This window comes from Sinocyclocheilus grahami, unplaced genomic scaffold (genome assembly GCF_001515645.1).
Source record: "Sinocyclocheilus grahami isolate Dianchi unplaced genomic scaffold, SAMN03320097.WGS_v1.1 scaffold105.1, whole genome shotgun sequence".
NCBI classification, from domain to species: domain Eukaryota; kingdom Metazoa; phylum Chordata; class Actinopteri; order Cypriniformes; family Cyprinidae; genus Sinocyclocheilus; species Sinocyclocheilus grahami.
In genome coordinates, this window is record NW_015505284.1 from 1,613,025 (window position 1) to 1,626,634 (window position 13,610).

Below are 13,610 nucleotides of genomic sequence, written 5' to 3' on the forward strand. Positions count from 1 at the left end.
TATATATATATATATATATATATGAACTAATGATCCGTTAAGCATTACATAATGTCTGTTAATGACTTAATAAAAGTTATTATAAAGTGTTACCGTATTTTCAGTACAGCACTTTCTCCTTTTTTATTTTACCTTGTTTTTCTCAGTGGGCAGACAGAACAGGTCTGTCAGAAGGGAGAAACACAGCCTATCTACATCTAAAGCTTCACTGTACCACTAAAGGACATATAATGTAAGGCTGATGGGTATATGAACAGGTATTTTGGTTACAGATATATTTTCAAAAAAAAAAAAAGAAAAAAAATATATATATAAAAGCAGAGACAATACTGATTATAGTAATATAGTTAAGTTTGGTAAATGCATCTAAAAAAATAGTGGAGGACACAGTAAGTTAATAAGGGAAAAGTGCACATCCTACATGACATTGCTTTACATTAAGCATTTCAGACTAACACAAGCATATTAACAGACTTTACCCATAGGTGGAGGGTGAACCAACTCCAGGGTAAGGCTTAAAGCAGTCAAATGTATTAAACATCATAAACCTGTCTTTTTAGGCAAGAACCAGACATGGGTGTCATGTCGGCTAAAAAAAAAAAAAAAAAGTTTAATGGGACTGAATTTGTATTTAACGTGATTACCATTTAATAAAAACGTTAGAAATTGATAATTATAGAACGTTTCCTTTCCACGGTTATTCAAACAGCGAATAAATTATATAAAGAAAGTGACATTATCACGAATCTATCGCAAGTTTAAGGACTCTCAAAAAAACAAAACTATCGTTATAATCACTGAAGCTGTGTACACTGTGAAATTAATCTCTTACATTGTACGTAGGCCTACATCTGCACTTTGTTGTTTATGATGAGAGAATTCGCAAGAGTCCGGAATTCAGTCAGCGAACGTGCGCGCACTCAACAAAACTGATCGGTTTCAACGATGACTCACCTGAATGCCTCTGATTAGCCATTGCATTCCTAAGTTTAACAGAACTGTGTGTGATTGGTTCAAATGCGCAACACTGTAAAAACGCCTAAAATGAAATATGGTGCAACATGAGCAGATCTTAATTTAATGCCGCAATCGACGACACTGTCTATTCATATTCACTTTGTTAGTGTAATGATTCATCAACATGGCTGGGATCCATTTGCAGTTTTATTTGAAACTTAATCAAACAAGCAGAGGTCAAGACACAGATTAGGCAATATCGTAGGGCAGGCAGAATGGTGATCATAGACAGTCTTAGGTCACGGCAGGCGGCAATCCAATGTCGATAGTCCAGTAAACAGAGCACAAGTCCAAGGGGCAGGCAGCAAATCAACAAGAGACAAAAGGCAGGCAGAGGTAATAACAGAAGGCAGTCCAATGAAACCGGAATAACGCTCAGAAATGTACACCAAGGCCAAAAAAAAAGACTTTGCAGAGAATCTGGGTGAAAGAGTTCATTAAATAGTCTAAAGTAATGGGGAACAGGTGTGGGATAATGATCAGTGACAGGTACAGGGCTGATGGGAAAATGTAGTGCGGGGAGTAAACTAGTACTCTGGTGATGGAGCCCTCTGGTGGCCCGAAGAGAGAGTAACAGAAGCGCTCTCCGTAACAGTTAGCAACAGACGTAATAGATTTAATTTATTTGTGCAGGGGCATTTTGTCAAATTTAGTGCCATTTTAAAGCATTTAAAGGCCTTTTAAGCCTTTTAAGCTAAGCCTTCCCCCAGCCTTACACACGCTTCGCCTATGACTTTACCCTGTCAGATGTCTCTGTTGACCAAACAATGATTTGTCTTTTCTGAATCATTAAACTATTGGTGTCCAGGACATTGTGAGCCCGGAGACAGTAATGGCTGTTGAGATAATCTGAACATTTAACCCATTTCAAAGAAAATCTAGGGAAAATCATAGGCAAGATCTATGCCTATATTGTGTAGCATATAAAATTACAGACAAACGATTTTTGGTCTAAATCACCCAGCCCTAATGTAAAGGACTGCTGACATGTTATACTGTATATCACAGCTCTCACTGGATTTGGATGGTATTGTGTTTTGTTAACTAATCATTGCTGTATTTTTACAGAATTTCTGTCAGTCATTTGTGCCATTATTGTATGCAGAGGAACCTGTCAATTCAGCATGCAGTATGTGAAGCAGTTCATTTTGCTAGAGTCAGGAATTCATAAACAACTACTTTACACAGTGTGTAGAATATGCAGAGCTTGCAGATTCATGTGAATGAATCAGATAGGCCTCCAGATATTGAGCATATCAGAGCGACAGCGGAAAATGGTAAATAAGTAATTGTGGATGGGTGCCAGCAAAATTATTTGAAGGGTCTCTGTTCAGTCAGCATATAAATGTGAATTTTATATCAGTCATTCATCTTTTAGCATCTATTCTATGGTGACACATACATTTGGTCACTTGGTCACTAGTGATCCAAAGGTTAGACGTTGCTTTGATTAATACATTTTTCATGCATATTGTCTTGGTTGAATTCAACATGTCATTATAAAATATAACTACTCCGAATATGTATTATCCCAAATATATTGACTATCATAACATTTTTAAAATGTGGTTCCAAACTAATTATAGCTAAGAAAGTTCTGTTTAAATTATGACTGATTGACATATTTGGTAGGATGAAAATCGTAGCCCCAAATTACATCTTCAGCATCCTTATATGAGACTGTAATGTCTTTCAGGTCTTTTCGGTGTTCTTTCAGCATCAACGTATTTATTGATGTGTTGAAAAAAGTATTTTGTATTGTCAAAAGCATGTTGAGAGCTGTAATTTTGAGTGCCTCCATCTCCTCAAGGAAACAAATTCTGAATAGCAGATTGAAATTACAGTGTAGAAAAGTTTTCCTCAAAATGAACAAACTGTGTTTCTGGAAAGAAAAGATTGGACTGCCCTGGGATACATTTATATTATTCTCTTTCTCTCTTTTTAGATGACTTGAGTCATGAAGCCTCTGGATCATTTCTGGATGCGGCCACATCACCCTCCTCAACCCATTTGTTTGGCGGCTTCCATATGACAGACAGGAATCCAGCTTCTGTAGTCCAATCAGATCCCACAGGCTTGTCAAAGGGTAGCAGGGAACAACCTGCATTTTCCTCTGTACTCACATTACTTGCCAGCACAGCCCAAAAGCCTCCCAATCTCTCGTCAAAAGTTGTTGCACGTGACAATGAAACACATCAATGGCCTTCAAATGGATCTTTGGAACGATTGGAGCCATTTACTCTTCCATCGTCTGTGCTGGTCAGCAACCAATCCAATAACTCAGGTATGTTCCCAGAATGCAGTTTAACCTGCTATTTCTATATCTTACAGTTAATTTAGATGTCATTGGGTTTGTATAGACTACCCTGTTGAAAAAAGAACAACATTAGGTATGTTTTGAAGCATGGCAGCTGGTTTGAGCTGGTTTAAGCGGATCCTTAGTTGGTCATGAGCTGGTTTATGCTGGTCCTGAGCTGGTTATAAGCTGGTTATGAGCTAGTTCTGAGCAGGATCTAGTTGCTTAAGACCAGCTTAGGACCAGCACATTACCAGCTCATGACCAGATAAGGACAAACTAAGGACAGGCTCAAACCAGCTACAAGTTTCTGCAAACTGTTTTGAAGCTTATGTAACCACTTTTCAGTGTTTTATGAAAAGAGTTTTAGAACCTTCTGTTTTTCAAAGCTGTTTGAACAGCCACTGGGCACTATGTCACAAATCACACATTATTGCTTCATCCCAGGAGCTCTTTCAGCGATGTAGCAGTTTACGTAGAACCCATTCAACAGGCCCAGAGCACTAAACATGCCTCAGTATTTAACAAAATCCCCAAAAATGGCATCTACAACTGTGCTACTCTCAACAATTCCCCACACACAGTGATGTCAGTTGCCTCATTGTTGGACCCCACTGATCACAGGAAAGTGAGTAAAATGGTATAATGCAAAGCTGAACTAAATTAATTGATATTTACATTCAAGGCAATTAATAGACTTATTCAGACTATTTATAGATAGTGAATCAAACATAGGGAAGTGCTGGTCTGTTTGTTTCCTCTTGCCAAGATAATAGTTTTGAACATGGTTTAAAGGGTTCATGAACTGCCTTTTTCTTATTATTTTGTACTGTTCTCCGAGGTCCATTTATAATGTTATCAAGATTTTTGTGTAAAAAAACCCCATCATTTAGAAGTAATAGTCTATTTTCTGACCTGTATTGACCCCCCTCATCAGAATGATCTGCTTGAATAGGCGTGGCGGATTGTAGACACAGACTGGTATGATGGAAACGCCCACTGGTATGCTTGGCTAACTGTTGTATATGTTTGACAGCCTACATCCTTCACAGATGCACAGATGACGTGATTTAGGTTAAAAAAGCATAAATACTCAGTACATATCAAACGAGCTGTAATAACAGACAAAGAAATAGTGACCATGCAATAAAAACAGTTATTCACACTTGTGTGGAGTGACATTACTCGGATCCAATATAGTCGGCACAGCATCATCTTTTAGTTTCAATCTTTCTGAAGTTCCTGCATAGAATTGCCTTGTTTGTAACAAATCCATCGTAAAATGAAGTGTATAAAGGACCAAGATCTTACTGATGCAGTCTGAAACTTAAAAATAAAGTTAATCCGCTCTTTCCTAATGCTGGGATCAGAAGGAAGGCAATGCAAAGACCACAACTTTTTCCACAACTTGGCACTTGTCTTGTCTTCGGAGGCACTTTTAAGGTTTCAGCGTAGACCTGCATTTGTCTCTCTTCCTATTTACACTACATGCGCAAATCGGTGGGCAGGACTTAACAGGCAGTGATGTAGAAGCCGGTGTTGATCTTCTTCTGCGGAGGTGGTGTTTAGTCACACTCTTACATCATAGAGTGGTGCATTCCACAACCGGTCGTTTTGGCAGATTGGCTTCAATATAAGCTGTTTTTACACTAACAAGAACGTTTTGAGTTCTGAAACTTACATGATGTGTTATCTAGTACAATGACCTCTTATATGTAAAAAAATTTCAGGTATTTTGATTTCTCAGTTCATGACCACTTTAAGTAAGAAAAAGGACCAACAATGCTGCCACATTCTTGATGAGCTGTTGAGGATTGATTGAAGTAAAATTCCCTATAGTAGAGCTAAAAACAGCTACTTTACAGCTGCTCTATACCCGTAAAATGAAGTGTATAAAGGACCAAGATCTTACTGATGCAGTCTGAAACTTAAAAATAAAGTTAATCCGCTCTTTCCTAATGCTGGGATCAGAAGGAAGGCAATGCAAAGACCACAACTTTTTCCACAACTTGGCACTTGTCTTGTTGTCTTCGGAGGCACTTTTAAGGTTTCAGCGTAGACCTGCATTTGTCTCTCTTCCTATTTACACTACATGCGCAAATCGGTGGGCAGGACTTAACAGGCAGTGATGTAGAAGCCGGTGTTGATCTTCTTCTGCGGAGGTGGTGTTTAGTCACACTCTTACATCATAGAGTGGTGCATTCCACAACCGGTCGTTTTGGCAGATTGGCTTCAATATAAGCTGTTTTTACACTAACAAGAACGTTTTGAGTTCTGAAACTTACATGATGTGTTATCTAGTACAATGACCTCTTATATGTAAAAAAATTTCAGGTATTTTGATTTCTCAGTTCATGACCACTTTAAGTAAGAAAAAGGACCAACAATGCTGCCACATTCTTGATGAGCTGTTGAGGATTGATTGAAGTAAAATTCCCTATAGTAGAGCTAAAAACAGCTACTTTACAGCTGCTCTATACAATGTGAAATGCGATTTAAAGGGATAGTTCACCCAAAAATTTAAATTCTGTCATTAATTACTTACCCTCGTGTCGTTCCAAACCCGTAAGACCTTTGTTCATCTTTGGAACACAAATTAAGATGTTTTGATGAAATCCGAGAGCTCTCCATAGACAGCAACACAACTGAAATGTTTCCAGGTCCAGAAACGTAGCAATGACATCGGTAAAATAGTCAATGTGACATCAGGGGTTCAACCGTAATTTTATGAAGCTACGAGAATACTTTTTGTGGGCAAAGAAAACAAAAATAAAGACTTTATTCAACAATTCTTCTCCTTCTCATCCCAACTTCAGTGGTGTGCCACCATTGTGGAGAGTATCACAACGCATGCGCTTGCTTCCACTTCATGGAAACAAACAACGCATGCATGTGCTGACGCATGTAGAGAGCTCTAGGATATCATCAAAAATATCTTAATTTGTGTTCTGTAGATGAACGAAGGTGTTACGGTTTTGGAATGACATGAGGGTGATTAATTAATGACAGACTTTTCACATCCCTTTAAATCCCATTGAACTTCTATAATTTAATTTATTTCCCAGTTAAATGTGATAGTCAACCAAAACTTATGTAGGGTGAGACTCGCTTTTAAATTTTATTCTATTACATTATTTACTAACTTATTTATTTATTGGATTGTGACAAATAGAAATCAGGTGGTTGAAGATTAGGGGTTAAAAATAAAAGTGAATCATAACATGATTGGTTCCATATTGATAAACAATTACAGGCATTATTTTTTAAATATTGTGAAAAGATGATTCATGCACAGTAAGACCAAGAATATGCAGTAAATCCTCTTTTTTGTTTTTAAATAGGCTCATGTTGATAACACACATCCTTGCCATCTCTGATTGACAAGTGTTTAGAGGGGAGTGGTTGAAAATTATATTCTATAAAACTATGTTCTTCAACCACACCGTTATAATGTTATTCAAAATAGAATGTCATGTTCATTAGAATGTTTTTTTATTTTTTTTATTTCATGGTGACTTTAAGTGTGAAGCATAAACTCCATCTATGAAATTCAGTATATACTGTGCCAAACATCTCCAACCCTTGAAACTCTTGAATCTTCCTGGTACACTTGTTCTTTGTAATGAAGCCCTCAGGTCAGTCAACAGCCGTTGGTCAGTCAAGTTTGTAGGTATCCAAACATCAAGCATTGTTGTTCTGCAGTAACAGACTAGAATATAAGAGAACATAACATTTGAAATCCTCTTCTAGAGAAAAGTAAATGATACTTTTTTATATAATAACCATAACTCCATAATGATATCTTTTTAAGCATGTAAAGCTGATGTCCCTTTTGACATGTATACAGTATAGTGAAACCGCTATAATAAAAGTAATTGATTTAAATGAAGTATTCAAATCCAAGAGCAGCTCAGAATCACAAGTTCTTAAAATAATCTGTTAAAGTCAGGTTGTGTAAATGCCAATATTTCATTTAATTCCCTGAGATCAGAAGAGACATGCACGGCTCAGGCAATTAAATATTTAAAGATGGGCCATCAGCCATCAAGGGTTTTAAGGTAAGTTCCCCCTTCATGACTTTGTGAGGAGTCTCATAATTAGATACAATAAGTAAATTATGTTCAATTGGAATCTAAAATTCTAGCTAAAAAAAGTCATGCTCTATCATAAAACCAATCAACCTCGACCATACAAGAATATCCAACAGCACTAGAATTGGCCAACTGAATAAAGTATGGTGAATCAGTGAGTATGAAAGTATGTGATTAGGCTTTTACAAGATCACAAAAACAGAATATTAAATAATACAAATAAATGATATGAAATACATATGACAAAAAAAGTCATTTATTCACCCTCATGCCTCTCCAGACATTTTCATCCATTAAATGCAAGGATGAGAGGTTTTTGACTGTAACCATCAAGCTCAAAAAAGACCATAAATATAGCCAATATGATTTGTGTGATTTGATTGCTTTATGTGAAAAGTATACTACACAGTAAGCTGTATTCACTCAAAAATCCTCCCCTATTCAAATCTGATGTGCAATAACTTTTGTTTACAGAATGAATGGCATATAAAGAAGAAAGAAACTGTACACAAACCTCACTGGTTTTCATGTCAATCATCATCAGTGACTATGTTCACACGCAACCAAATAATCCATTTGTAATCGGATTGATGGCTCAATCGGACTGAAAAACCTTCATGTAAACACCTTAATCGATCCGATTGAGCTAGATCGGAATTAAATTTAAATCGGATTGAAGGGGGTGGTTTATTCCTTTTCTAATACGATTGAGAGTGCATGTAAACACTCGATTGGATTGAACCCCGAAACTGAAAGGACTGCGCATGTGCAATGACGCAGAATTAGCATAATGACTTATGACGCATGGAACGAGCGGCTCTTCCTTAAAAAATAAAGTGTTGTATAAATGCATATCCTGTCATTATAAAACATCTCGCTTACGTATGTAACCTTGGTTCCCTGAATAGGGAACGAGATGCTGTGATGACGTCATCGCTATGGGAACACGTCCGGTACGTCAATTCATCGGCCAATAGCGCTTAGCACCATCCCGAGGATACGTCATGTATTTCATCAGATTTTCCACATGACGAAGGAAGTGCTATTCCTATTCAGGGAACCAAGGTTACATACGTAACCGAGATGTTCCCTTTCATAGGTTATCTTCAATGCTGCGATGACGTCATCGCTATGGGAACGCTATACCACAACGCCTGACGTACCTAAGATAGCTGGAAGACCAAGGAAAGAGTCTGCTCTAGCGGAAGAAACCCCGGGAGCCAAGAGCCATCCTCACATCCAGACAAGTAGAACTTGATGAAAGTGCTAGGAGAGGACTAACCTGCCACAGCACAGACATCTCCCATCGAAGGCCCTTTAAAGAGAGCCTGAGAAGAAGCCATTGCTCTCGTATATTGAGCACACACCTCTAGAGGCAAAGTCACACCACGCGCCTCATAGGCTAGAAATATAGTCACTATCTGACCCCGCATAGCAGGGGAGAAAGCCTCTAACCACTTGCTGAAAGCGAAACTGAGTCGAAGCAGCCTTAGGATTAAATAGGCCTAGGCAGCAGTAAGACTTAACCAGCCTTGGGGCAAAGTCCATACAAGAGAAGCTGACAGAGCCTGCATGTCCTCAGTCCTCTAAGAGAGGATATGATCACCAAAAAAACTGCTTAAGGTTCAAAGTTATCTGACAGACTTAGACAGCTCAAATTGATGGCCTGCCAGGCCATCCAACCAAAAAATAAGTCCCAAAAAATAATCTGTGCCAGGTGGAAAGGCCTAAGCCGTCTTGTCCCTGCATGAAACTGGAAACCATAGGGTGACATCCCGCTGAAACACCTCTATGGGTAATCCTCAGCAGATATGGCAGCCACGTAAACCTTAAGAGTGGCAGGACCCTACGGGGTAATGGACTGGGTCTAGATTGTGTCCACTTAAGGGCATACAGCGTCTCGTGGAGGGAGCCCTAGAATTAAGAATAGTGTCTGTAATTTCTGCCGAGAGACCAGAACACATTACAACTCTGCTCAGGGGTACACCCATTAGTTCCAAAAATCTGGATGGGGATGTCCAAATCATGCCCCAAGCCTGAGTCAGCAGGTCGTGTCTGAGGGGAACCTCCCAAGGGGGTCGGCTAACAGACTTACCAATTCTGAGAACCACGTCTGAGTGGGCCAAAACGGCACCACCAACAATAGATGTTCCACTCTGACCACCCTTACTCTGAACAGAATCGTTTGGGAGCAAACGGGTCGACGGGAAGGCATAAAGACTGGTCCTGGGCCATATTTGAGCTAGAGCGTCCACACCCAGAGGCGACAGAGGAGACAAGGAAACCAGAGCGGGCAATGCGCATGCTCTAAGCAAACAAATCCACTTCCAACTCTGTCTCAAGAGTAAGTCCACACCTGAGTTCAAGTGACCCGGGACATGAACTGCTCTGATCGACAGGAACCTGGTCTGCGTCCAAAGAAGAACACGTCTCACCAACCTGCACAAGGGGGGAGAGCGTAATCCTCTCTGACAATCGATGTATGAGACCACAGCCGTGTTGTCAGTCCTTGACCTAATGTGACAACCAATCAATTGGGTAAGAACGGTTTGAGTGCCAGAAACGCTGCTCCAAACAGTTTGTGTGATTGAGCTAATATCAGCCAATCGTCAAGGTAACTCAAAACGCAGACACCCCGGAGCCACAACAGGGCCAGAGACGAGTCCATTCACCTTGCATTCGAGGCCAGTTCAAATGGAAGAATACAGTATTGGCAAGCTTTATTCCAAAGGCAAACCTGAGGAACTTCCTGTGTCTCTTGACGATCTGGATGCAGAAGTACACATCATTAGATCGATGGTCACAAACCAATCTCCGGCTCAGATAGAGACAGGATGAACTTCTGCATCAGTATCTTGAAATTGCTTACTCCAAGCATAAGGTTAGGTGACACAAATTCAAATCAATGCAAACCAGTCACACTAAAAGTGACAAAGTTACTCCCAAACGGGTGGTCGCCATAGAAGCTGGATGGTGTAACCATACGACAGCTTGATCCTCCCTCATGAGGCCCCGAGACACCTGAGTTGCGGGAAAAACCTCTGAAACAGCAACAAATATTAAAATCAGGCATGCCAGCACTAACCACAAGAGTGGGGACTTGGATGTCAACATAGTTCTTGCACCAATGGCCTTAGGGCTATCCTCTCGATCTCCAAAAGCTAAGGCGCGGAGATCGGTCAAAATCTGTCCGAAACGCAACAAGCGGTGGAATAGAGAGGCAAACACACTTATAGATGTTGATAGAGAGGCAAACACACTTATAGGTTGCCCACATTCATACAAAGTTCCAGCTCAATACAACAGCGGCGCTGAAAAGAACAGAGTAATTAGTCATGCAAACCACTGCTTGGTAGCATGAAGCACCCAACATTTCTAGTGCACAATAATGTATGCTGCAGTCACATAATGCAGCCAGTCATGTGAAGTGAGTGTTGGTAGCAAAAGTGCTGCATCAATCACATGAAGTAGGCTGACCATGGTGAGCATTAAAGGTGGGGTAAGCGATTTCTGGTAGCCAATGTTGACATTTGAAATCATCAAAACAAGCACGCCCCTACCCCAAAAGGGTCTCACCCCTATTTTGATAGCTCCGCCCCGCACATACATACGCAACCCAGGCAACGATTAGTTCTGTGAAACAAAGCAAAACCAATGCGCAACAAAATACTATGGAAGTCATTATAATCAGTGATGCTGTCTACACCATATATATATATATATATATATATATATATATATATACATATCTATGGTCTACACTGGATGTGGCGTGGCACAACACGACAAATCCTTGACAGAAAACTGCTGCTGCATTCTATTCATGACTTATTGTCACAAATTTCAAATGATTTTCAACGGTTGCTTTGTCGCGTCCAGTGTACTAGACAGACTTTAGCTGTTGCGGCGCAGACACGGTGTTACTCACCTATCGAGAAGAAACAAACCAACCTCAGCGTCCGATCGCAGGCCTTCCGCTCTTTGAGTTCTCTCCAGTGCTGGAAAGCTGGTCCGATATTTACATGGGTCCTACTTTTTGCCTTATTGCCTTAAGCCTTCTTTTGTTCCGCAGACATTTTCCTCTTTTGTTTTTTATCCGCCATCTCTATCTTTCTGTCGCTCGGCTCGCTAATGTCCATCCTGTGCATTGAATGCTCTCTCCTTCACATCATGAGTAGACATGGCCCTTACTGCTGATTGGCTACAAGTTTGTTTTGCTAGTCGGCCCGAATCTGTTTTCTAAAGCGTTTTGAAAAATCGCTTACACCACCTTTAATAGCTTGCCATAAGAGATACTCTTACACGTGAACTCATTCACACAGTAGCTCAGCCTAGTGCAACTCAGTTGGGATGAGAAGAATAATGATTAGTCATGCAAATAGTGTTGGTAGCCTGAAGTGCCCAAAACCATGTTGCACAACGAATGTGTGTTGCAAAACTCCACAGAGCCAGCTCATAGCACAGAGTCTACTATTTGTTCCAGCTCAAAGCAGCAGTGGAGCTGAAAGAATAACAATTATTAGATGGGCAGACTAGTGTTTGGTAGCATGAAGCGTCAAAAAACCATAGCGCACGACAAATATGAGCTGTGGAGTCCGTGCCTAAAAACAATCACATGAACAAGAGTTGGAAGCGTAAGCGCCAAATCAATGTACGTGCCTTAATTAATGCAGTGCCGGAGTAGAGAGAGACAGGAAAAACCCTGCTCACTCTGCAGCCCGAGTCACTATGGCATTAGGTGTAAAACAGCTTGCCATAGGAATTTACTTTAGATATGTGAGCTCGCCCACTGAATTGTTCCAGCTCAAAGCAGCAGCAGTGCTGAAAGAAAAATTAACAGCCGGGCAAACTAATGCTTGGTAGCATGAAGCGCCAAGACCGTAATGCATGACATACATCCGCTGCAGGACTCCTAGGGTCTGCGCCTAAAAGCAGTACACAAAACAAGAGCTGGAAACATAAGCACCAATTCAAATGCACGTGCCTGCATTAGTGCAGCGCAGAGAGAGAGAGATAGGAAAACCCGTCTGCATTATAGCATTAATGTTAAAACAGCTTGCCACTTAATGTTCCAGCTCAACACAGCAGCCAACGCTCGGTAGCATGAAGCGCCAAGACTATGGTGCATGACAAAACATATGCTGCAGGACTCCTCAGAGTCTGCACCTAACAACGGTACACAAACAAGAGTTGAAAGTGTAAGCGCCAATTCAAATGAACGTGCCTGCAAGTGCCACAAGTAGAGAGAGAGAGATAGGCAAAACCATCTGCTCGGCGCAGACACGGTGTTACTCACCTATCGAGAAGAAACAAAGCAACCTCGGCGTCCGATCGCAGGCCTTCCGCTCTTTGAGTTCTCTCCAGTGCTGGAAAGCTGGTCCGATATTTACATGGGTCCTACTTTTTGCCTTATTGCCTTAAGCCTTCTTTTGTTCCGCAGACATTTTCCTCTTTTGTTTTTTATCCGCCATCTCTATCTTTCTGTCGCTCGGCTCGCTAATGTCCATCCTGTGCATTGAATGCTCTCTCCTTCACATCATGAGTAGACATGGCCCTTACTGCTGATTGGCTACAAGTTTGTTTTGCTAGTCGGCCCGAATCTGTTTTCTAAAGCGTTTTGAAAAATCGCTTACACCACCTTTAATAGCTTGCCATAAGAGATACTCTTACACGTGAACTCATTCACACAGTAGCTCAGCCTAGTGCAACTCAGTTGGGATGAGAAGAATAATGATTAGTCATGCAAATAGTGTTGGTAGCCTGAAGTGCCCAAAACCATGTTGCACAACGAATGTGTGTTGCAAAACTCCACAGAGCCAGCTCATAGCACAGAGTCTACTATTTGTTCCAGCTCAAAGCAGCAGTGGAGCTGAAAGAATAACAATTATTAGATGGGCAGACTAGTGTTTGGTAGCATGAAGCGTCAAAAAACCATAGCGCACGACAAATATGAGCTGTGGAGTCCGTGCCTAAAAACAATCACATGAACAAGAGTTGGAAGCGTAAGCGCCAAATCAATGTACGTGCCTTAATTAATGCAGTGCCGGAGTAGAGAGAGACAGGAAAAACCCTGCTCACTCTGCAGCCCGAGTCACTATGGCATTAGGTGTAAAACAGCTTGCCATAGGAATTTACTTTAGATATGTGAGCTCGCCCACTGAATTGTTCCAGCTCAAAGCAGCAGCAGTGCTGAAAGAAAAATTAAC

At 40.6% G+C, this 13,610-nt stretch overlaps 1 protein-coding gene across 1 annotated transcript in view; it reads left to right on the forward strand.

The window, feature by feature from the left end:
* Positions 1–13,610, forward strand: part of LOC107588551 (uncharacterized) — a 92,143-nt gene that overhangs the window by 27,039 nt on the left and 51,494 nt on the right. Inside the window, exon 2 of the mRNA XM_016276687.1 lies at positions 2,963–3,301. Within this exon, the coding sequence (XP_016132173.1) occupies positions 2,963–3,301 (339 nt within the window). The remainder of the gene's footprint in view (positions 1–2,962; positions 3,302–13,610) is intronic.